General features: G+C 41.6%; 1 protein-coding gene across 3 annotated transcripts; it reads left to right on the forward strand.

Annotated features, from left to right (window-relative positions):
• Positions 1 to 294: 294 nt before the first annotated feature.
• On the forward strand, positions 295 to 19,903 carry LOC109899928 (G-protein coupled receptor family C group 5 member C). 3 transcript variants are annotated; one of them, XM_020495570.2, is made up of 5 exons: positions 295 to 618; positions 9,380 to 10,460; positions 16,150 to 16,250; positions 16,601 to 16,680; positions 17,597 to 19,903. In XM_020495570.2, the coding sequence occupies exons 2-5, from the start codon at positions 9,395 to 9,397 to the stop codon at positions 17,733 to 17,735; spliced, it is 1,386 nt and encodes a 461-aa protein (XP_020351159.1). In that variant the 5' UTR covers positions 295 to 618; positions 9,380 to 9,394; the 3' UTR covers positions 17,736 to 19,903. The 3 variants fall into 3 exon arrangements, with proteins under 3 accessions (XP_020351159.1, XP_020351161.1, XP_020351160.1); XM_020495571.2 differs by having other exon boundaries at positions 296 to 618; positions 16,601 to 16,732; XM_020495572.2 differs by lacking the exon at positions 16,601 to 16,680 and having other exon boundaries at positions 17,597 to 17,750.
• The last annotated feature ends 5,776 nt before the right edge of the window (positions 19,904 to 25,679 follow it).

Here is a 25,679-nt window from a genome sequence, read left to right on the forward strand (position 1 = left end):
TGCAAATGCTTTTCCTGGCAGTGCAGTAATTTATGTGCCAGCTTGACTTATTCGAATCAAACATCTTTGTAAAGTGTCAATTAGAAAGTGGTTCACACATCCCCCTTCCCTTAGAAGTAATACATTGTATTTGTTATCTTTGTAGAGTTAACAAGACAAAAAGTTCCTTGTATTATTCTATTTACAGTGACACTCAACCCTGTTGGTATTAATCAAAATGGTGTTTGTGTGTTTGAGAGAGAGAGAGAGAGAGAGAGAGAGAGAGAGAGAGAGAGAGAGAGAGAGAGAGAGAGAGAGTAGGCAGTCACTATCCAGGGACCAATCGCTCTGCATGAACAGCTCTAGAAGCCTAGTATTGTGAGATCCAACCCCAACGTAATTATTTCAGAATTGACCAAAAGCAGAGATTGCAGGGTCATTCAAAACCACTAGAAACGGAATATAGGCAACATTTTCAAAGAGCTATCAACTTTTATCCCACTGGATGTAGGCTACCTGGGGACAATGTAGAGCACGTTTTTTTTTGTCAGTGTGGGTTGGAACAGGTGAATTGCAAGTAGCGACAATATCAAGGACCACCAAGAACAACAAACATTTACAACAGTCAGACATCTGAAGGTAAGGTCCTCAACAGATTAATTTAATTTGTGAAGAGATGAAGGTACAGTTAAGTGTTTAGTAACACAATCAATACGCACGGTCTAATAGCGACACTCAAAAGCCAGTAGAGACTATACAACTTTCGTGGGTTTTTGTAAATTGTTCTAAAAAATATTTAACAGTTAGTTAAAAGCCTATAGTTGAGCTTCATGTATCTGTTCTGAAGAGATTTTGCGATTCAAACTTTGGTGAAGCAAACATGAGGTACGTTATGTACGTCATGTTATATAAAGGTTAAATTCATTTTTTGTGTCCAAAATATGTCCAAAATATGACATATTAACACTATATAGCCCAGTGTTTCTTAATCCTGAGGGTATCCATTTTTACAAAACAACTACCACACCTGATTCAAATCATCAAAGCCCGATGACGAGTTTATCCTTGAAATCAAATCAAATAAAAGTTGTATTGATCACATCCTGAATACACCAGGTGTAGACTTTACAGTGAAATGCTTACTTACGAGCACATTCCCAACAGTGCAGAGTTAAAATGTAAGACAAATATTTCCTCAATTAAATTAAAGGAAATCGTAAGACAATAAAAACAATAGTGAGGCTATATACAAGAAGTACCAGTACTGAGTCAACGTGCAGGTGTGCTAGGTAATTGAGGTAATAGAGTATGTACATGTGGGTAGAAACAAAAATATGCACCCCTTTGGTTCCCCAGAAACCACTGCTTATATACACTTACATATTACAGTTTTTTACAATCACTTTGGCACTAATTTCAGGAACCTTGATGTCATTTTCAAAACTCTAGTCATAAAACTCACAACCAATGATCAAAATGCTCATTTGATGCCATCAGCTCTACAGACCTGATTTAGCTCATCAAAGAAAGTTACATTCGAACAGCGAATCATGTGGCTGCCTGCAACTCAATATATAGAGTATATCGAGTAGAGAGCTTTAGATGTTGTTCGACCAAGCATTAGATCAGGCAAGATGAGTAATCAGAGCCAGTTTGACCGTGGTATGATTGTTGATGCCACACATGGTGATTCTAGCATCTCAGAAACAGCTGCCCTCCTGGGATTTTTATGCACAACAGTCTCTAGAGTTTACAGAGAATGGTGCGACAAACAAAACACATTCAGTGAGCGGCATTTCTATGTTAAAAAACACAGAGGAGAATGTCCAGACTCATTCAAGCTAACAGAAAGGCCACAAATGCTCAAATAGCAGCTGTTTAAAACAGTGGTGTGCAGAAGGGCATCTCTTAACGTACAACACCATGAATAATTCAGGCTGTTGTGGAGGCAAAAGGGGGTCCTACCCAGTACTCAATAGGTGTACCTAATAAAATGGCTAGTGAGTGTACAATAATGTAAAATCTGAAAACATGGTCTGGAAAAGTGGTACATGGGACCATAGAAACAGTGTCTGATAAAGAATGAGGATGAAATATTACATCCCCATAGATAATATAGTCCAATTGGTTAATGTTCCATGGTAATTGGTGTCAATGGATCTTGTTATCCTGAAACTTTCATGATCTAAACATGGAATATTGTTTGTCAGTTTCCATAAAACTATGCATTAAGAGTAAAGTAACAGTACCTTACCATTTTGAGCAGTTGTATCAATTGATAGTTAGATCATTGTAATGAAATGAATAGACAGTCATCTCAGATGTAATGTGTGAATTGCATTTTGAAATGGTAATACTTTGATGTGTCATTTTGAACAGGTGATTTTAGTTCAATGAACAAATTATATTAGCTTTATGTATATTGTATCCAAGCAATTGGAAAAAGTGTTAGAGTTTTAGTGCCAAAATTAGTGCCAAAGTGATTGTAAAAAACTGTGAATAGATTTGCATTTTAATGAGGGAAATAAATATTTGACCCCCTCTCAATCAGAAAGATTTCTGGCTCCCAGGTGTCTTTTATACTGGTAACGAGCTGAGATTAGGAGCACACTCTTAAAGGGAGCGCTCCTAATCTCAGCTTGTTACCCCTATAAAAGACACCTGTCCACAAAAGCAATCAATCAATCAGATTCCAAACTCTCCACCATGGCCAAGACCAAAGAACTCTCCAAGGATGTCAGAGACAAGATTGTAGACCTACACAAGGCTGGAATTGGCTACAAGACCATCGCCAAGCAAGGTAAAGGTGACAACAGTTGGTGCGATTATTCACAAATGGAAGAAACACAAAAGAACTGTCAATCTCCCTCGGCCTGGGGCTCCATGCAAGATCTCACCTCGTGGAGTTGCAATGATCATGAGAACGGTGAGGAATCAGCCCAGAACTACACGGGAGGATCTTGCCAATGATATCAAGGCAGCTGGGACCATAGTCACCAAGAAAACAATTGGTAACACACTACGCCGTGAAGGACTGAAATCCTGCAGCACCCACAAGGTCCCCCTGCTCAAGAAAGCACAAATACATGCCCGTCTGAAGTTTGCCAATGAACATCTGAATGATTCAGAGGACAACTGGGTGAAAGTGTTGTGGTCAGATGAGACCAAAATGGAGCTCTTTGGCATCAACTCAACTCGCCGTGTTTGGAGGAGGATGAATACTGCCTATGACCCCAAGAATACCATCCCCACCATCAAACATGGAGGTGGAAACATTATGCTTTGGGGGTGTTTTTCTGCTAAGGGGACAGGACAACTTCACCGCATCAAAGGGATGATGGACGGGGCCATGTACCATCAAATCTTGGGTGAGAACCTCCTTCCCTCAACCAGGGCATTGAAAATGGGTCGTGGATGGGTATTCCAGCATGACAATGACCCAAAACACACAGCCAAGGCAACAAAGAAGTGGCTCAAGAAGAAGCACATTAAGGTCCTGGAGTGGCCTAACCAGTCTCCAGACCTTAATCCCATAGAAAATCTGTGGAGGGAGCTGAAGGTTCGAGATGCCAAACATCAGCCTCGAAACCTTAATGACTTGGAGAAGATCTGCAAAGAGGAGTGGGACAAAATCTCTCCTGAGATGTGTGCAAACCTGGTGGCCAACTACAAGAAACGTCTGACCTCGTGATTGCCAACAAGGGTTTTGCCACCGAGTACTAAGTCATGTTTTGCAGAGGGGTTAAATACTTATTTCCCTCATTAAAATGCAAATTCATTTATAACATTTTTGACATGTGTTTTTCTGGATTTTGTTGTTGTTATTCTGTCTCTCACTGTTCAAATTAACCTACCATTAAAATTATAGACATAATTTCTTTGTCAGTGGGCAAACGTACAAAATCAGCAGGGGATCAAATACTTTTTTCCCTCACTGTATGTCATTGTGTGGGATAATGTCAGGTCCCACCATGCTCAAATGGTGCAAGCATGGTTTCAGGCCCAACCATAATTTACCACCCTGTACTTACCCCCATACTCTCCTTTCCTTAAACCGATTGAGGAATTTTTCTCCACATGTAGGTGGACGGTATATGATAGGCGCCCTCACAAACAAGCCACCCTTCTCCAGGCCATGGATGACGCATGCAATGACATCACGGCAGACCAGTGTCAGACCTGGATTCGCCATGCCCGAAGATTCTTTCCAAGATGTTTGGCTATGAAAACATCTATTGTGATGTGGATGAGAACCTGTGGCCAAATCCACAAGACAGGGTTGATGGAAATAAAGAAGTACAGTAATCAATCTTTTGTTTTGCTTTTTACCGTAAGCCAGGTGATGAACACTGCAGTGATGTTTTACAGTAAGCCAGGTGAAGAACACTGCAGTGATGTTTTACAGTAAGCCAGGTGAAGAACACTGCAGTGATGTTTTACAGTAAGCCAGGTGAAGAACACTGCAGTGATGTTTTACAGTAAGCCAGGTGAAGAACACTGCAGTGATGTTTTACAGTAAGCCAGGTGAAGAACACTGAGGTGATGTTTTACCGTAAGCCAGGTGAGGAACACTGCAGTGATGTTCTACAGTAAGCCAGGTGAAGAACACTGCAGTGATGTTTTACAGTAAGCCAGGTGAGGAACACTGCAGTGATGTTTTACAGTAAGCCAGGTGAGGAACACTGCAGTGATGTTTTACAGTAAGCCAGGTGAGGAACACTGCAGTGATGTTTTACAGTAAGCCAGGTGAGGAACACTGCAGTGATGTTTTACAGTAAGCCAGGTGAAGAACACTGCAGTGATGTTTTACAGTAAGCCAGGTGAAGAACACTGAGGTGATGTTTTACCGTAAGCCAGGTGAGGAACACTGCAGTGATGTTCTACAGTAAGCCAGGTGAAGAACACTGCAGTGATGTTTTACAGTAAGCCAGGTGAGGAACACTGCAGTGATGTTTTACAGTAAGCCAGGTGAGGAACACTGCAGTGATGTTTTACAGTAAGCCAGGTGAGGAACACTGCAGTGATGTTTTACAGTAAGCCAGGTGAGGAACACTGCAGTGATGTTTTACAGTAAGCCAGGTGAGGAACACTGCAGTGATGTTTTACAGTAAGCCAGGTGAGGAACACTGCAGTGATGTTTTACAGTAAGCCAGGTGAAGAACACTGCAGTGATGTTTTACAGTAAGCCAGGTGAGGAGCACTGCAGTGATGTTTTACAGTAAGCCAGGTGAAGAACACTGCAGTGATGTTTTACAGTAAGCCAGGTGAAGAACACTGCAGTGATGTTTTACAGTAAGCCAGGTGAAGAACACTGCAGTGATGTTTTACAGTAAGCCAGGTGAGGAGCACTGCAGTGATGTTTTACAGTAAGCCAGGTGAAGAACACTGCAGTGATGTTTTACAGTAAGCCAGGTGAAGAACACTGCAGTGATGTTTTACAGTAAGCCAGGTGAAGAATACTGCAGTGATGTTTTACAGTAAGCCAGGTGAAGAACACTGCAGTGATGTTTTACAGTAAGCCAGGTGAAGAACACTGCAGTGATGTTTTACAGTAAGCCAGGTGAAGAACACTGCAGTGATGTTTTACAGTAAGCCAGGTGAGGAGCACTGCAGTGATGTTTTACAGTAAGCCAGGTGAAGAACACTGCAGAGATGTTTTACAGTAAGCCAGGTGAAGAACACTGCAGTGATGTTTTACAGTAAGCCAGGTGAAGAACACTGCAGTGATGTTTTACAGTAAGCCAGGTGAGGAGCACTGCAGTGATGTTTTACAGTAAGCCAGGTGAAGAACACTGCAGTGATGTTTTACAGTAAGCCAGGTGAAGAACACTGCAGATATGTTTTACAGTAAGCCAGGTGAAGAACACTGCAGTGATGTTTTACAGTAAGCCAGGTGAAGAACACTGCAGTGATGTTTTACAGTAAGCCAGGTGAGGAGCACTGCAGTGATGTTTTACAGTAAGCCAGGTGAAGAACACTGCAGTGATGTTTTACAGTAAGCCAGGTGAAGAACACTGCAGTGATGTTTTACAGTAAGCCAGGTGAGGAGCACTGCAGTGATGTTTTACAGTAAGCCAGGTGAAGAACACTGCAGATGACCTTTAACTCTTTTTTTTTCTTTTTTTGTAGCTAATTATTTTTGCTTTGATTCAAAGAAACCTATGTTGTGATTTTATTGTATTTCATCAATAAATTTCATATTTAGTTTAATGATTCCACTGTGTCTGTAGTATTCTCTCTACTAGTCCTTTTACATTGATGTATTTACGTGTAGTAGCATAATGAAATATGTATCACATATTTTGTACTGCAATATTTAATGATTGAACGAACAACTACACAGTGAAACTATCGGTATCTTGTGTGTGGGTGATCTAAATGAATGTTCCTATGGTATTTCATGATAAATGAGTTATTTGAACCAATGATTCTGCAAGTGCAAGGTTTCTTTAAAGATATGAATGCACAATGCAATGTTTTGAACATTGAACTGACTGTGTTACAAGTGATGACCGTTTTGAGTTTTGGGTCTAGAGTTTTGAAAAATGACCACAAGGTTCTGAAATTAGTGCCAAAGTGATTGTTAAAAACTGTAATCAATAGATTTTCAGATGAACACAGCATTGACTGTCGCTTTTGTTGCACGCACAGTACACACCTGAGCAGGTGAGCCCTTTTTTCTGCAACATTATATTCCTGCCTTCTCTGTAATTTCATTGGTTTGAAAGGGTGATATTCTGGAGTGATTTGTCAGAGCTACTGCCTGTCAAGTCTTCAGCGAGGTTTTGAGATTCGTATTGTCGATGGATTAAGAATAATACCTGTAAAAGGAAAAACAATATTTCAAATCAAATTGCATTGGTCACATGCGCCGAATACAACTGGTGTTGACTTTATCGTGAAATGTTTGCTGATGAGCCCTTCCCAACGAGGCAGAGTTTAATAATACAAATAAAAGAATGGAGCTATATAGAGGGAGTACCAGTACCAGATCAATGTGGAGCTATATAGAGGGAGTACCAGTACCAGATCAATGTGGAGCTATATAGAGGGAGTACCAGTACCAGATCAATGTGGAGCTAAATAGAGGGAGTACCAGTACCAGATCAATGTGGAGCTAAATAGAGGGAGTACCAGTACCAGATCAATGTGGAGCTAAATAGAGGGAGTACCAGTACCAGATCAATGTGGAGCTAAATAGAGGGAGTACCAGTACCAGATCAATGTGGAGCTAAATAGAGGGAGTACCAGTACCAGATCAATGTGGAGCTAAATAGAGGGAGTACCAGTACCAGATCAATGTGGAGCTAAATAGAGGGAGTACCAGTACCAGATCAATGTGGAGCTAAATAGAGGGAGTACCAGTACCAGATCAATGTGGAGCTAAATAGAGGGAGTACCAGTACCAGATCAATGTGGAGCTAAATAGAGGGAGTACCAGTACCAGATCAATGTGGAGCTAAATAGAGGGAGTACCAGTACCAGATCAATGTGGAGCTAAATAGAGGGAGTACCAGTACCAGATCAATGTGGAGCTAAATAGAGGGAGTACCAGTACCAGATCAATGTGGAGCTAAATAGAGGGAGTACCAGTACCAGATCAATGTGGAGCTAAATAGAGGGAGTACCAGTACCAGATCAATGTGGAGCTAAATAGAGGGAGTACCAGTACCAGATCAATGTGGAGCTAAATAGAGGGAGTACCAGTACCAGATCAATGTGGAGCTAAATAGAGGGAGTACCAGTACCAGATCAATGTGGAGCTAAATAGAGGGAGTACCAGTACCAGATCAATGTGGAGCTAAATAGAGGGAGTACCAGTACCAGATCAATGTGGAGCTAAATAGAGGGAGTACCAGTACCAGATCAATGTGGAGCTAAATAGAGGGAGTACCAGTACCAGATCAATGTGGAGCTAAATAGAGGGAGTACCAGTACCAGATCAATGTGGAGCTAAATAGAGGGAGTACCAGTATCAACCAATGAGTGAAACTGATACATGGCAAAAAAATAATACAAATGAAACATTCTTCATGGTATTCAGTTTAAGGTTGAATGACCTCAGTTGGTGATTGAAAGAGTTAATGGCAGAAGTGGAATGGTTAACATATCCATGCTTTTTCTTGGTTTTAAGGTTGGGAACAGAGACCATGTTTGTGTGTGTGAGAGTGAAACAGAGGGAGAGTGCGAGTTTGTGTGAGTGAGAGTATGAGTGAGACAGTGAGAGTGCATGTGAGTTTGTGTGAGCGTGAGTGAGAGTGTGAGTAAGAGTGTGTGTGAGTTGTGAGTGTGTATGTGTGTGAGAGAGAGTGAGTGTGTGAGTGAGTGTGTGTGGCACTAGCCTGTGCACGTGTTTGTATGTGTGAGATCAAGAGGTTCAAAACAATTGTCTTTCACTTCCCTCCACAAACAATTGACGGATGTTGTGCTACTTACCCTCTAGTCCCCAACATTAGCTTTGTTACATTATTGGCAGAATTGCGGCCAGAAAAAGTTATTAGATGAGGGTTATTGAATTAATGCACCTGGAAAGTATTTATCTTATGGCTAAGCACTGGCTCCATGGCAGGAAACTAAACAGCATCCGCCACTACAACAATTCCATCTATTTGGTTATAAGATGGCTGTCGTCAACTCAGTATTACGTAATCTGACAGAGACAAACAGCATGGCACAGCACTAAAAGACGTCTGGGACTACTGTAGGGGTGCTTAATAAAACCATTTGGCAGTTGTTTAGATGGGTTTGACAAACTCTTCATGAGGAGAAGTCTTGGTATAAAAATAGAAAACCTTGAAAGGCTCATGGAACCTCATCTCAAGTTCAACTTATAGTTCAAGCAGCACATACAATATGTGAGTGTGTTTCCTGTACTGTGCTATCCAATGAGTGTGACTCAACAAGAGTGTCTCAACTGACATTCCTAAGTGTTATCACTGGGGCGGCAGGTAGCCTAGTGGTTAAGAGTGTTGGGCCATTAAGCAAAAGTTAATTGGTTTCTCCTAGGGGAAAAATATATTTATGTGTACCTTGAGCAAGGCACTTAACCCTAATGTATCCTGTAATTCACTCAATGATTCTTAGAAGGGATCAATGCCAGCTTCAGCAATACCTCCACTTGTGTTTTCGTGTTGCTGGCTTATTCTTACCTCCTGAGGATTTCTCAGAAAACACTGAAATCTAGCCATTTTGAACAGAAACAGAATCTCTCCATCAGTTGCTTGTGTGATGTGGGTAAACACCACTACATCCTGATTACAGTATGTTTAATTTGTTTGCTCCTGATTTAGCTGGTTGGGTGTATCGAGAGTGACTCTTTTGAAGAGATGACAAAGTCACTAGTTTCTCACTTCTCATCCTCTTAAAAAACGTTCTCCCTCTTCTCTTTCTGTGTGAACAGGTTCTGCTGAATTCCATGGATCGGACACTCAAGAGGCTTCATCTCCTTCTGCTCCCGACCGCTGTCACTTTCTGGTCTCTCCCCTTCTCTATGGCCACCAGTGTGGCCCCAGGAGGATGTGGCTCCAATGTAGGCTCCCTGTATTATAGCCTGTGTGACCTCAGTGCCGTATGGGGCATCGTACTGGAGTCATTCGCGGCGGCAGGCGTGGTGGGTTCCATTATCCTCCTCATCGTCCTCCTGGCCAGCCTACCATTCATCACAGACAAGAACAAGAGGAGCTCCGTGGGGCTCCATGCCTGCTTCCTGATCTGTACCCTGGGCCTCTTCTGCCTCACTTTCTCCTTCATCGTAGGGAAGGACTTCGCCACCTGTGCCTCGCGGCGCTTCCTCTTCGGGGTGCTGTTTGCTGGGTGCTTCACATGTCTTCTCATGCAGTGTGTGAGGCTGAACCTCCTGGCCCGCAGGGGGGATCAGGGGCCCCGGGCCTGGGTTCTGTGTCTGGGAGCCCTGGGGCTCTGGCTGGTGGAGGTGGTCATTAACACAGAGTGGCTGATCATTACCATTGTTCGCTACCCACTGTCACCGCTCAACGTTACTGGGACAGCACTAGGCACGGCCGCCGACGTGCCCTGTAACATCGCCAACCAGGACTTTGTAATGTCGCTGATCTACGTACTGAATCTTCTCCTAGCTGTCGTATTGGCATCCTTACCCTCCCTGTGCGGGAAACACAAGCAGAGACGCCAGGAGGGAGCAATACTCCTCGTCACGGGTCTCCTCTCTGTGTTCATCTGGGTGGCCTGGATCACCATGTACATCTGGGGGAACCTGAGGACCGGTGGACCCAGCTGGGATGACCCTACCCTGGCCATCGCCCTGGTCAGCAACGCCTGGGTGTTCCTGGTCCTCTACACCATCCCAGAGATCTGCTCTCTGACTCAGGAGGACGGGGGGGCGCCGGGGTTCAGAGAGGACCTGTACCCCAGTAGAGGGGTGGGCTACGAGACCATCCTGAAGGATCAAGGAGCCCAGAATATGTTTATGGAGAACAAGGCTTTCTCTATGGATGAAAACTCAGGTATGTAGACATACATTCAGGTATTCACACACAGGCGCGCACAAACACACACATTCACAAAGACACACTGACACTTGTTGACCGACTAATTACCTGGCTTCACTAATTAGTACACCTCACTAGACAGGATGTTTTGTCCTCTTGCTGGCAAATCACATACAGTGGATGATTCTAACACACCTAGCAAACATTAGAGGGGGATGTTCATTAAGAGGGCCACTGAAGCTTGCATCAGTACAGTCCGACACATGAATAAGGGAATGTTGTTGTCTGCATGGAGTGATCTTCACACACTGTCAGTGAAGAAGTAACAATAAATGGCATCGAAACGGTAATGAATTTCACACCCAGTTTACATTCTCCAAACTCTTCAGAATTTGATATGCTGATGGTTTTAATCCTGTTGGTGACCCGTATCTGATCTAGTAGGATGCAGCCGGGCCAGACAGGACACTGTGTCCCTCCTCCCACTCTATCTCTTTGATGCTGCTCTACCTGCCCTCAACATGCCCTAGCCTCATCTCATCACCACAAGGTTTGTGTTCCAAATGGCAGCCTGTTTCCTATGTAGTGCATGCACTTCTTTTGACCAGGGCACATAGGTCTCTGGTCAAACGTAGTGCACTATATAGGGAATAGGGTGCCCTTTGGGACGCATACTATGGCTTAGGTTAAAGTGGGAGGGATAATAGCACATGGTAATGTGGATGGCGGATGGCGCCTTTTGAGTTAGCAGCTCTGTCCTGACAGAGATTAGCTTACTGTATGTCCTGGTCTGGTCTGCTGAGAGATCAGCTGGCACCACGCCCTATCAAGACAATATTAGAAGATAGAGGGACACCATTTTTAATGACTGGAATATCATGTTTGAATAAATTAAACTAAATAACATTTGGCCTAGCCCATCAAACTAATAATGAGAAGAGAACGGAGAATGTTGGGAGAAAAATAATCCTTCCATATTTGGCGATTATATTAAATCGTAAAAGGGAATGTTTGTTTTAAAACAAATGAACATTTTCTGGTTGAGATTGAGAACGAAGGATGATGAGAGAGAGCTATGAAAACATTAAATAGTCAGTCACTGTCTATGTTTAGCCAGAGGACTTATTTAAAAGTTAAGCTACCGAGTCACCTCTCCCACACACGCGTTCCATTACCACCGATCCACCAGGTGATTCAATGGGAGTTTGTAATTACTCAAACGTTCGTACATGTCTAGAATAGAACAGTGACCTAACCAGTGTCCCATGCATACATAAATGTTGACACAACACACTCCTCAGCTCTGATTCAGTCCCAATATCAATGCTTGTGTTTGCGTTACTGTGCCGTCTCCATAGATACCTAGTCAGTTGCACAACAGAATGAATTCAACTGAAATGTGTCTTCCACATTTAACCTAACCCCTCTGAATCAGAACATCTGAACGTTCTGTACATTTTCATTCTCTTGAACAGGCCCCAGGTGTAGATAATCAAGTCAAACCAATCAAACAATGATATTGTGTACAGATAAGTATAAATAAGTTGTGACACTGTACTGCACAGCACTGTACTGCACAGTACTTCTCCAGTGTTACTTAAAAAATATATCATTTTTAAGGCTTTACACTAAGCAGTGTTAAATCAAGTGTTGCGTCTGTGGATCCATATAGACACCGGAACAGTGTTAAATTAACACACTGCTTAGTGTAAAGCCTTATTCAAATATTTCCCTGAGTGCCCTGTATTTGTTAAGGACAGAGAAATGGTTGTTGCATTCATCCATTTTCTGTCCGATGGACTTCACCAACTCAGATCCTAAGCTATCATAAAATTGTTTTGTTTCAAATGTTAACGAAATACCATGCTTATTTCATAAGGCCTTATTTGTTTTAGCCTAATACAGGGGCTTGAAACTCATACACATCACTTTGAACCAAAACCACGCCCATCGTTATCAAATTTCCTAGCATGATCTGTTGCTGGTTTATTTTTTAGAATGGTTTGTTTCAATATCTATGTTTGTGCATGTACATATATTAATTAATTAATTAATGTATCTGATGCTACTCATATAAATTGCAAACAGTTTCTGAACTAATGTAATATGTTACTTGGACTTATTGCACCCATTTACTGAAATGGCTGTTCCAGTTTAGATGCTTTAGGTAGTCTCATAGTTTAGTCTTCCCAACTCTGGCAGTCATTCTAAATACAGGTTGGAGGTATTAAAACATCCAATAGGTGGATGTCCCCACACTGGCTGGAATACAATAGGAATTACACATTACTTCATGGCCTGTAAACCATGAATTCCAGGCTGTTGTATAGCTCTCTAATATACTTATTTTTTAGATTTGTTCTTAAAGGGGTACAAACACTACCCAGTAAAGTTTTCCTTTGTACCTTTAGTTATGAGTGCATAATTGGCATGTGAGTAGTCTCACAAAATCCTGTTTGAAGGATTGTGGGGAAAATCTTGGAATTTTGCAGAGTTTTGGAATTCTAACTGCAAATCATACAGTATTATACTGGCTTGCAAATGGAGTGTCTAAATTCTACTGGAATCCAGCAGGAGTTAAACTACCCAACAGGTAGAATTGTTATTCACCTACAGCCTGCGTTCAGAATGAGCACCATGATTAGAAACATTGGGTGGAGACTACCTAAGCCAACTCAACTGGAACAAACATTTCAGTAACGGTTACAAAAAAATCTAACTGAATGGATTTGTTTAGAAAAATGTATGTTATGTATCTCCGTGTAGCATAAGATTAATCAATGTGAATACAAAAACATAGCTATTGAAACAAACAATTCTAAAAATCAACCTGCAATAGAGCATGCTGGAAAATATAATATTATATAATAATTATTATTAATTACATTTTTTAACACATTTTTTTTGCTTATAAGTCCATGTCCCAGGTAATTTGTTGTGTAGATCCATGTATATTCCTCAATGCTAAATGGAAAGATAAGTGCTATGTAATTCCCTGGTTCATTCTGTGCTTATCTTTTCCATTCATTTGGGAATGAGGGATGTACCTGAACCTACATACTGTAACTGATGGCATTGGACAGAATAAGGAAATTATGTTTGTTTCAGCATCACTGGAAGAACGTTCAGACCTCAACAAAACATTTGATACGCTGATGTTCATCAAATGCAATCACCATCTTAAATGATTAACCAAGATCTAAAATTACTGTTAAAGAACCATAGGCTATGACAATGATGTAAACATTAATGTAATAAAACAAAATCAGTTTATTACTTTCCATTATGTATTTCCATTATTTCGATTGATAAATACCACGTGTTAATGATAATATATTTAGACCAGTTAAACTACCTGTTCTAGTTTTTGGTTCTTCATCAAATATTTAGCAGCCAATGAGTCATTGTTGGTTGTTTTCAAATAACTTGCATATATTCAAATATCTTCAAGTATTATTTGGTTTTCTGAGACCTGTATTTGAATATCAAAGGAAATAGTTGCCAATAGTTGACTTTAGTTGATTCTCTATGTTCGACTACCTCGAGTATTTCGAAAGTTGGAATTTTCAAACAAGCTACAGAATTTCCTGCACAGGTCTGATTTGCACTACCATTGTTTATAGAGGAGGCACAGTTGAATGCACAAATTGAGATAATATAGTTAGGGGCCAATTCAGACTTAGGAAATCTATACATTTTTTACGTGTTTTGATTTAAGCACTTCACAGTATTTGGTACTGTGCGTAACGAGCTCTTGTGTGTGGCTGCCTTATGCGCACTGAATAAATTTAGTTAAAACGCCAAAAATCCTCTCACTTGTTGGCCAACAGATTTTGTCATGGAATTTTCAGTACATTTATCTAAAGCTATCCCTTTAAATACGGTGTACCTTTAAATTTTAATTTTCTCGACATACTCACTAGAATATATTGAGAGAACAGGGATCAATAAAGAAAGCCATCAAAATATGCATATTAATCTCCTTTTAGTTGATCAAAAATCAGAAAAGTATTGCGACCCCACCATGTAAAAACAAAAGAAAAGGTAATGTAATCAATAGTCAGTGTTTATTTTTTGATTTGTGGCTATGACAATTGCAGTATAACAACATACAAGGAGCGTAGCGACACGAACAGTTACGTCTTGCAGCTGAGCTATCAAACTCAATCTGTATCTGAGTCCAAAACTAAACCTAATGACCGTGACAGCTTTAGTTTCCCACTGAAAACCAAACTGCACCCTTAGTATTTGTTTCATTGTCAATATTACAGATATACAAGGAGGATAGCGATACTGACGTCTTATAAATTGAGCTTGATAGCTTCGCTGCATCTGAGTCTGAGTATAAACCTGTTTCTGCAGTGACCCCATTCTCAGATAAGGCGACCCCTCCCATGTTGGGGAAACGCTGATTTAGAGTTAGGAGAGTATTTATGAATCTACCTACTTCATAAAAATAACAGATCATCCTGAAAGTTGCCATATTCAGTTCAATCCATGAAATATTGGAAGGGGAGAAAAGTGTACAATAGTGGTTGAACAATAGTCATATAAATCGACCTTAATCCTCACTGATGATGGAACTGTGATAACAACGGTCCAGTCGTCATGAACCGTGCTCCAGGCTTCAGGTTTAAACAGTCATATTTTGTCTGCATTACATAATGATTCAAATAGGCTACATGTCCCTTGTAACTTGTAATTCAATATTATTCATTATTGCTAGCGACCCTCAGCAACAACCACATGGACGTGACAGTGTTTACAGAGGAAACCAATAAAAATTGTCTAAATCAAACAATGTAATGAAATGTAGGGTAAGCCTACCAACTGAAAGGCACTAACACTAAATTGGCAGTTAAATATGTGTGCTTGTTACTTACGGTCGCTACTGATATTGGCTTATAACATTGAACATAATAGGAAATTGTAGGAAACAGGAAAAGTTGGGGAATATAATTAAATATTCTAGAGTGCACAAAGGTTAAATTTGGCACAACTGTCATTCTGCTCGGATATGCCTTGCATCTCGCATCTGTTTTTCTACTTGGAACTGAAAAGTTAGCTAGACCTTATTCATGGTTTCCTCGTGCATAAGGGTGGTTGAAATATGAGGGAATTAAGTCCAGGTCTAATTATGGTGCATCTGTAGTCACACATCTGCCACTCCTCCATTTATGTGATCTCCACCCTAAACGAATACCTGGCTGGCACATGAATTTCCCCATGCTTAAATTGTCAGAATAGGCACAGAGAGAAAATTGCATAAAACGGGAATTAAGTTCCATTGAAGCGCACATAACTTGGGTCTGAATTCCACCCTTATAGCCTAAATCAGTGGTTTATGATCTTGTCATGGTGGTTAAAACCATGACTGGTTGCTTGGGAACACTGAATACCTAGAGCCCTCAAACTCAACTCTGGACTTCAAAGCTAGTTCCACTGAGTTTTTCATTGTGCTCCTCTACAGATCAGGTTGGCACAATTAATTATCACGTAGAACAAAAAAACAGCAGCCAACAGCCCTTGTAGGTTTAGAGTTGAATACCCCTGACCTAGAGAAGGACAACATTTCAGAGCTGAATATCTGACTAAGTTGGATTGATTGAGATTAGAAGTTGAATATGTATTTATATAAAGAAAGTACCCATTGTCCCTACGTTTATTATTCAGATGTTGTCTGTTTTCTTGTTGTACCTTTCAGGTCCGAAGGTTGTGTCCCCATACAGTGGCTACAGTGGTCAGCTCCGCAGTTCTGTCTACCAGCCCACAGAGCTAGCTATCATTAGCAAGGGAATGGGGAATGTGAGTACTGGCCATCAGTTGTTTGTCCATATGCGCTCGCGTGCACACACACACACACACACACACACACACACACACACACACACACACACACACACACACACACACACACACACACACACACACACACACACACACACACACACACACACACACACACACACACACACACACACACACACACACACACACACACACATACATCCTCAGATTGTTGTTTTTTGTTTTTCAATTATCTCTTAAAAAGAAAGAGGACCCATATTAGTATCCATTTGTTTAAATATTATTCCCTTCTCTTTTGTCTGGATGCTGATGTGCATGTTGTGGCCCATGTGTATCGCTGACTGCAGCAGGAAATGTCCTATGAGTCTCGCATCCCCCGAGCCTCCATCAACAACAGCTTCCCGGCCCACAGAGGGGGCAGTACCCTGTCAGTATGCACCGTCGAGGCCGCAGACACACAGACACAACAGGGCCACAGTGTAGGTGGAGATAGACAGCCCATGTCCTCTGGCGTGCGTCCCAAATGGCACAGTATTCATTTTATATTACACTACTTTTGACCAGAGCCCGGTCAAAAGTAGTGCACTAAATAGGGAATAGGGTGCGATTTGAGACGAACACCTGCTGTACTCGGACACATTCTCCTCACCTTTCTCTAGCCTCTGTCTGCACACAGCACAAGCAATCCTCTCAACTCTGTCGTATACCTGTATCCATAGCAACTTGTTCTACCTACGGGTTCCTCCTGATGAATTCTCTCTTTGTCTATGTTTCACCTTGACGAGCATGTGTATTCTCTTCCTGCTCTTGTACACGCTTATTGGATGGTGTTTAGTTCTACATTCCTATCGGATGGTTTTTAGTTCTACATTCCCATTGGATGGTTTTTAGTTCTACATTCCCATTGGATGGTTTTTAGTTCTACATTCCCAGGGAATATATTGTTTTTGTCTTTTTCTCTTATTGAGATGTTCCTGTTTTGGACCTGTCTTATCTTTCACTTCATTTGTCCTGTGGGTTTCTTACTTCTTTCTGGTGTTATGGACAGTCCTCTTATCAATTCAATATTTTTTTCACACGCACATTGCATTAGGACTATCATTACACTACTCATATTTATGACATTAGCCTCATGTGCAATTCCACAATAACAGAATTACGGTGAGACTGAGATTTTACACTTCCTTGTTGAAGGTAGACCTTTTGCATGGAGTTGTATGGTTTGTTAAGCTTTTGAAATCAATGGTTTAAGTTTGGCATACATTTTAAAGTCCCAGCGTAATTCCGTTACCATGGAATTGCCCCAAAACAGTTTTTAACAATATCATCTCTCTTTTTTTCAGGGTAATGGACTACACAAGAAATCCCAGTGGTGAACACAGACTTTACGTTACACCTCTCTCCTCAAGACATTTATGTTCATCCATTTTATTCAAATCTGTTGACTCTATTTTGCTGTTGTCCATTGGATTCTTAATATGAGCTGGCTCTAAAGCGACCAGCCTATCAGACTCCAGAGGTGACATTTGGGTGATCGATACAAACAATTTGCCTATCTATAAATGGACAGTCCTGCACAGCAAAATCAATGGTGTACATTTAACTCTGAAAGTGTTAAATGTACACTATTTTCAGTGAACATATGAGTCTCACTGAACTGGTGTTAATATAACACTTTTGAAACTGTTAAAGATTGAACTCTGTTGCAGTGTTTCCCATTCAACTCTTAAACTGTTCATAGGATCTTGATTGTGGTGTTTGCATAGCTCTACTGTAGAGTATTATGCAACACCTACAGAGTAAAACGTAACACTAGACAAATTTGCTTATTTCCCAGAGTGCCTTTTCTTTTCAAGTGAATTGTAAAGTTACCACCCATGACTGTATTTGTCAACGATAGAGACATGCTTACTGAATTTAATTTAAAAGGCCTGTAGCTTTCACCTACTGAGTATCTAAAACTATGACTCTATGATAGTACATGTATCATGACCTAGTTTCATCCTAACACAGAGGTGTTAAGAAAGTCACGGTTTGCACACCAAATTAGGCCTGCAAATTACATTATGCTGGCTCTCGAAGTGATGTGTAATTCCTATTGAAATCCAGCCAGAGTTGGGATATACTATAGTTAAAATTGTTATTCACTTGCAACCTGCATTCAGAATGATTGTCAGGGTTCTTCTTCTTTTGAAAATTGATAAGACTACCTAAATCATTTAAACTGAAACAACAATTTTAGTAACGGGTGCAATAAATATAACTAAGTGATTGGGTTAGTTTAGAAAAATGTATGTCATTTATCTTTGTGTAGTTTAAGATTAATCAATCAATGTACATGTAAAAACACAGACATTAAAAGCAATCCTAAAAAATCAACCTGCAGTAGAGCATGCTGGGAAATATGATAATGATAGGCATGCTTTTGATGGGACTGTTTAACTCTCCACAGTGTAAAACAATAACTATGCTTATTAACACTAACACTTTGGAATATTTTACCCAATTGAGTGTTACTTTCACTCTTACAGAGTGAATTTATCTCCTGAATAAACACAAGAAAAGTTACACTGAAAAATCAACACTGGCCAATTTGCTGTTTGTGTTTGACATAACCCTCTATAGATCAAAGCAATCTGCAGTTAAAGCAACCCACAGAGCAGACGGTATACCCATGGCTTAGGGAGAAAATAATATATTTTGTTAAGGTTACCATTCCTCTCACTGTGAGCTGAGCTAATCTCTCCGCTGGACGTACTGTGACAGATGAACTGTGAGCATGCTGGAATGGTGGGAAATTATTGTCAGACTTTCTCTCTGCATGGGGGGGGGGGTATTTTGGCAACAAAGGTGGCTATATAGTAAACATACACACACACTCAGATGGAAGTGCGGGCAACGACAAGATCAGTCAAGCGAGCGGCCAACAGGTGTGACGGTGTCATGGGATTTACCTGCCATCCCTGGGTTCCCAGAGAAGGAATCATTAAGAGTGGAAAATTCCATATCTGGAACATCTCTATGGTTCCATGGAATCTTTGGAAAGGACTCTTCTGTCTCTGGGATACCAACTAATATGAATACACTTAGTTATAGGTTAAGCATTCAAATAGTGTGCACTTGCTTGCTTTAAATGAAGTAAGGGCCAATATTATTAAATCAAAATCCAATCAAATCTAATTTTATTTGTCACGAGCGCCGAATACAACAGGTGTAGACCTTACAGTGAAATGCTTACTTATGAGCCCATTCCCAACAGTGCAGTTTTAAGAAAATACCTAAAAACTGTCAATGTTTAGTGCTTAGCTTGTGGATATCACTTTCATAAAGTTCACATAGCTATTTCAGTTGTAGCTAAAGGGTGTTGAATGAGTTCATGTAAATACCATGCCAATGAATGTCTCCTCACTACATACTGTATGTATGGAAGCACTTGTATGAACTGTTGTATGAATTTGAAATATATTTTTAACATAGCTATTTACAGTACTTACTTTTTTTATCAAATCAGATTTGAGCCTACACTTGTAATTGCAATCCTGAAATGTAAATCTAATATGAAGTTTAAAAACCAAAATTCATTATTTGAATGCACATTCTGTATCAACAACCATTAATGTCCCAAATAATAAAGATTCACTGGTGAAATACATAGTCGGAAGAGAATCTGTCATAAATAAAACCCTAATTCCGGTAATATCTTATACTGTTAATTACCCTAATACTATAATAAATGCCCATATGTTTTATTTTATTTTAATTTTACCTTTACTTCCGGCGCCGACAGAGATGGCCGCCTCACTTCGCGTTCCTAGGAAACTATGCAGTTTTTGTTTTTTTTACGTGTTATTTCTTACATTAGTACCCCAAGTCATCTTAGGTTTTATTACATACAGTCGAGAAGAACTACTGAATATAAGAGCAGCATCAACTCACCATCAGTACGACCAAGAATATGACTTTCGCGAAGCGGATCCTGTGTTCTGCCTTTCACCCAGGACAACGGAATGGATCCCAACCGGCGACCCAAAAAACGACTTCGTAAAAGAGGGAAACGGAGCGGTCTTCTGGTCAGACTCCGGAGACGGGCTCATCGTGCACCACTCCCCAGTATACTTCTCGCCAATGTCCAGTCTCTTGACAACAAGGTTGATGAAATCCGAGCAAGGGTAGCATTCCAGAGGGACATCAGAGACTGTAACGTTCTTTGCTTCACGGAAACATGGCTCACTGGAGAGACGCTATCGGAGTCGGTGCAGCCAGCTGGTTTCTCCACGCATCGCGCCGACAGAAACAAACATCTTTCTGGTAAGAAGAGGGGCGGGGGCGTATGCCTTATGGCTAACGAGACGTGGTGTGGTCACAAAAGCATACAGGAACTCAAGTCCTTCTGTTCACCTGATTTAGAATTCCACACAATCAAATGTCGACCGCATTATCTACCAAGGGAATTCTCTTCGATTATAATCACAGCCGTATATATTCCCCCCCAAGCAGACACATCGATGGCTCTGAATAAACTTTATTTGACTCTTTGCAAACTGGAATCCATACATCCTGAGGCTGCATTCATTGTAGCTGGGGATTTTAACAAGGCTAATCTGAAAACAAGACTCCCTAAATTGTATCAGCATATCGATTGTGCAACCAGGGCTGGCAAAACCTTGGATCTCTCTATTCTAACTTCCGCGACGCATATAAGGCCCTGCCCCGCCCTCCTTTCGGAAAAGCTGACCACGACTCCATTTTGTTGATCCCTGCCTACAGACAGAAACTAAAACAAGAAGCTCCCACACTGAGGTCTGTTCAACGCTGGTCCGACCAATCTGATTCCACACTCCAAGACTGCTTCCATCACGTGGACTGGGATATGTTTCGTATTGCGTCAGACAACAACATTGACGAATACGCTGATTCGGTGAGCGAGTTCATTAGAATGTGGAGATGTCGTTCCCATAGCAACGATTAAAACATTCCCAAACCAGAAACCGTGGATTGATGGCAGCATTCACGTGAAACTGAAAGCACGAACCACTGCTTTTAATCAGGGCAAGGTGACCGGAAACATGACCGAATACAAACAGTGTAGCTACAGTGCCTTGCGAAGGTATTCGGCCCCCTTGAACTTTGCGACCTTTTGCCACATTTCAGGCTTCAAACATAAAGATATAAAACTGTATTTTTTTGTGAAGAATCAACAACAAGTGGGACACAATCATGAAGTGGAACGACATTTATTGGATATTTCAAACTTTTTTAACAAATCAAAAACTGAAAAATTGTGCGTGCAAAATTATTCAGCCCTCTTAAGTTAATACTTTGTAGCGCCACCTTTTGCTGCGATTACAGCAGTAAGTCGCTTGGGGTATGTCTCTATCAGTTTTGCACATCGAGAGACTGAAATGTTTTCCCATTCCTCCTTGCAAAACAGCTCGAGCTCAGTGAGGTTGGATGGAGAGCATTTGTGAACAGCAGTTTTCAGTTCTTTCCACAGATTCTCGATTGGATTCAGGTCTGGACTTTGCCTTGGCCATTCTAACACCTGGATATGTTTATTTTTGAACCATTCCATTGTTGATTTTGCTTTATGTTTTGGATCATTGTCTTGTTGGAAGACAAATCTCCGTCCCAGTCTCAGGTCTTTTGCAGACTCCATCAGGTTTTCTTCCAGAATGGTCCTGTATTTGGCTCCATCCATCTTCCCATCAATTTTAACCATCTTCCCTGTCCCTGCTGAAGAAAAGCAGGCCCAAACCATGATGCTGCCACCACCATGTTTGACAGTAGGGATGGTGTGTTCAGGGTGATGAGCTGTGTTGCTTTTACGCCAAACATAACGTTTTGCATTGTTGCCAAAAAGTTCAATTTTGGTTTCATCTGACCAGAGCACCTTCTTCCACATGTTTGGTGTGTCTCCCAGTTGGCTTGTGGCAAACTTTAAACGACACTTTTTATGGATATCTTTAAGAAATGGCTTTCTTCTTGCCACTCTTCCATAAAGGCCAGATTTGTGCAATATACGACTGATTGTTGTCTTATGGACAAGTCTCCCACCTCAGCTGTAGATCTCTGCAGTTCATCCAGAGTGATCATGGGCCTCTTGGCTGCATCTCTGATCAGTCTTCTCCTTGTATGAGCTGAAAGTTTAGAGGGACGGCCAGGTCTTGGTAGATTTGCAGTGGTCTGATACTCCTTCCATTTCAATATTATCGCTTGCACAGTGCTCCTTGGGATGTTTCAAGCTTGGGAAATCTTTTTGTATCCAAATCCGGCTTTAAACTTCTTCACAACAGTATCTCGGACCTGCCTGGTGTGTTCCTTGTTCTTCATGATGCTCTCTGCGCTTTTAACGGACCTCTGAGACTATCACAGTGCAGGTGCATTTATACGGAGACTTGATTACACACAGGTGGATTGTATTTATCATCATTAGTCATTTAGGTCAACATTGGATCATTCAGAGATCCTCACTGAACTTCTGGAGAGAGTTTGCTGCACTGAAAGTAAAGGGGCTGAATAATTTTGCACGCCCAATTTTTCAGTTTTTGATTTGTTAAAAAAGTTTGAAATATCCAATAAATGTCGTTCCACTTCATGATTGTGTCCCACTTGTTGTTGATTCTTCACAAAAAAATACAGTTTTATATCTTTATGTTTGAAGCCTGAAATGTGGCAAAAGGTCGCAAAGTTCAAGGGGGCCGAATACTTTCGCAAGGCACTGTATTCCCTCCGCAAGGCAATCAAACAAGCTAAGCGTCAGTATAGAGACAAAGTAGAATCTCAATTCAACGGCTCAGACACAAGAGGTATGTGGCAGGGTCTACAGTCAATCACGCCCTCAGAGCATGTGCAGACCAGCTGGCTGGTGTGTTTACGGACATATTCAATCAATCCCTATCCCAGTCTGCTGTTCCCACATGCTTCAAGAGGGCCACCATTGTTCCTGTTCCTAAGAAAGCTAAGGTAACTGAGCTAAACGACTACCGCCCCGTAGCACTCACTTCCGTCATCATGAAGTGCTTTGAGAGACTAGTCAAGGACCATATCACCTCCACCCTACCTGACACCCTAGACCCACTCCAATTTGCTTACCGCCAAAATAGGTCCACAGACGATGCAATCTCAACCACACTGCACACTGCCCTAACCCACCTGGACAAGAGGAATACCTATGTGAGAATGCTGTTCATCGACTACAGCTCGGCATTTAACACCATAGACCCTGGGTCTCGACCCCGCCCTGTGCAACTGGGTACTGGACTTCCTGACGGGCCGCCCCCAGGTGGTGAGGGTAGGCAACCTCATCTCCACCCCGCTGATCCTCAACACTGGGGCCCCACAAGGGTGCGTTCTGATCCCTCTCCTGTACTCCCTGTTCACCCATGACTGCGTGGCCACGCACGCCTCCAACTCAATCATCAAGTTTGCGGACGACACAACAGTGGTAGGCTTGATTACCAACAACGACGAGACGGCCTACAGGGAGGGCCCTCGGAGTGTGGTGTCAGGCAAATAACCTCACACTCAACGTCAACAAAACTAAGGAGATGATTGTGGACTTCAGGAAACAGCAGAGGGAACACCCCCCTATCCACATCGATGGAACAGTAGTGGAGAGGGTAGCAAGTTTTAAGTTCCTCGGCATACACATCACAGACAAACTGAATTGGTCCACCCACACGGACAGCATTGTGAAGAAGGCGCAGCAGCGCCTCTTCAACCTCAGGAGGTTGAAGAAATTCGGCTTGTCACCAAAAGCACTCACAAACTTCTACAGATGCACAATCGAGAGCATCCTGGCAGGCTGTATCACCGCCTGGTACGGCAACTGCTCCGCCCACAACCGTAAGGCTCTCCAGAGGGTAGTGAGGTCTGCACAACGCATCACCGGGGGCAAACTACCTGCCCTCCAGGACACCTACACCACCCGATGTTACAGGAAGGCCATAAAGATCATCAAGGACAACAACCACCCGAGCCACTGCCTGTTCACCCCGCTATCATCCAGAAGGCGAGGTCAGTACAGGTACATCAAAGCTGGGACCGAGAGACTGAAAAACAGCTTCTATCTCATGGCCATCAGACTGTTAAACAGCCACCACTAACATTGAGTGGCTGCTGCCAACACACTGACTCAACTCCAGCCACTTTAATAATGGGAATTGATGGGAAATGATGTCAAATATATCACTAGCCACTTTAAACAATGCTACCTAATATAATGTTTACATACCCTACATTATTCATCTCAGATGTATACGTATATACTGTACTCTATATCATCTACTGCATCTTTATGTAATACATGTTTCACTAGCCACTTTAACTATGCCATTTTGTTTACATACTCATCTCATATGTATATACTGTACTCGATACCATCTACTGTATCTTGCCTATGCCGCTCTGTACCATCACTCATTCATATATCTTTATGTACATATTCTTTATCCCCTTACACTTGTGTGTATAAGACAGTAGTTTTGGAATTGTTAGTTAGATTACTTGTTGGTTATTACTGCATTGTCGGAACTAGAAGCACAAGCATTTCGCTACCCTCGCATTAACATCTGCTAACCATGTGTATGTGACAAATAAAATTTGATTTGATTTATCTAGGCAAGTCAGTTAAGAACCAATTCTTATTTTCAATGACGGCCTAGGAACAGTGGGTTAACTGCCTGTTCAGGGGCAGAACGACAGATTTGTACCTTGTCAGCTCGGGGATTTGATCTTGCAACCTTCAGAGACTACATAATATACTATACACTGAGTGGCCTGTTTATTAGGTACACCACCCTGTTCACAAAAATGGTTCGCTCTTACAGACAGTCAGTCATGTGGCTGTGGCTTGCTATATAAAGCAGGCAGACAGGCATTCTGCTACTGTTCGACTGAACGTTCGAATGGGCAAAATGAGTGACCTAAGTGAGTTTGGGCATAGTATCATCATTCCCGTATCTCAGAATCGGCTATCCTCCTGGGCTTTTCACACAGGCAGTGTCTAGGGTTTACCGAGAATGGTGCGACAAACAAAAAACATCCATTCAACGGTAGTCCTGTGGGCAAAAACAAATCAAATCCAAATCAAATTGTATTTGTCACATACACATGGTTAGCAGATGTTAATGCGAGTGTAGCAAAATGCTTGTGCTTCTAGTTCCGACAATGCCATAATACCCAACGAGTAATCTAACCTAACAATTCAGCTTGTCGGTGAGAGGTCAAAGGAGAAAGGCAAAAATCATGCAAGCTAACAGCTAGCCAAAAACAGGCAAATAACGTTGGTCCAACGGTTTGTGTTAAATGCGGAAGACACATTTCATTTGAATGCATTCAGTTGTACAACTGACTAGGTTTCCCCTTTCCCTTGTCACAGAGGGGCTATTGCAGGAGATGATCACACCGGGTTCCACTCCTATCAGC

Source organism: Oncorhynchus kisutch, linkage group LG11, assembly GCF_002021735.2.
Source record: "Oncorhynchus kisutch isolate 150728-3 linkage group LG11, Okis_V2, whole genome shotgun sequence".
In the NCBI taxonomy this organism is placed as follows: Eukaryota; Metazoa; Chordata; class Actinopteri; order Salmoniformes; family Salmonidae; genus Oncorhynchus; species Oncorhynchus kisutch.

Coding starts and splice junctions, on each gene's coding strand:
- LOC109899928 (XM_020495570.2), top strand. CDS start 9,395: ATGGATCGGACACTCAAGAGGCTTCATCTCCTTCTGCTCCCGACCGCT. Junction 10,461..16,149: donor CTCTATGGATGAAAACTCAG/GTATGTAGACAT, acceptor TGTACCTTTCAG/GTCCGAAGGTTGTGTCCCCA. Junction 16,251..16,600: donor TTAGCAAGGGAATGGGGAAT/GTGAGTACTGGC, acceptor CGCTGACTGCAG/CAGGAAATGTCCTATGAGTC.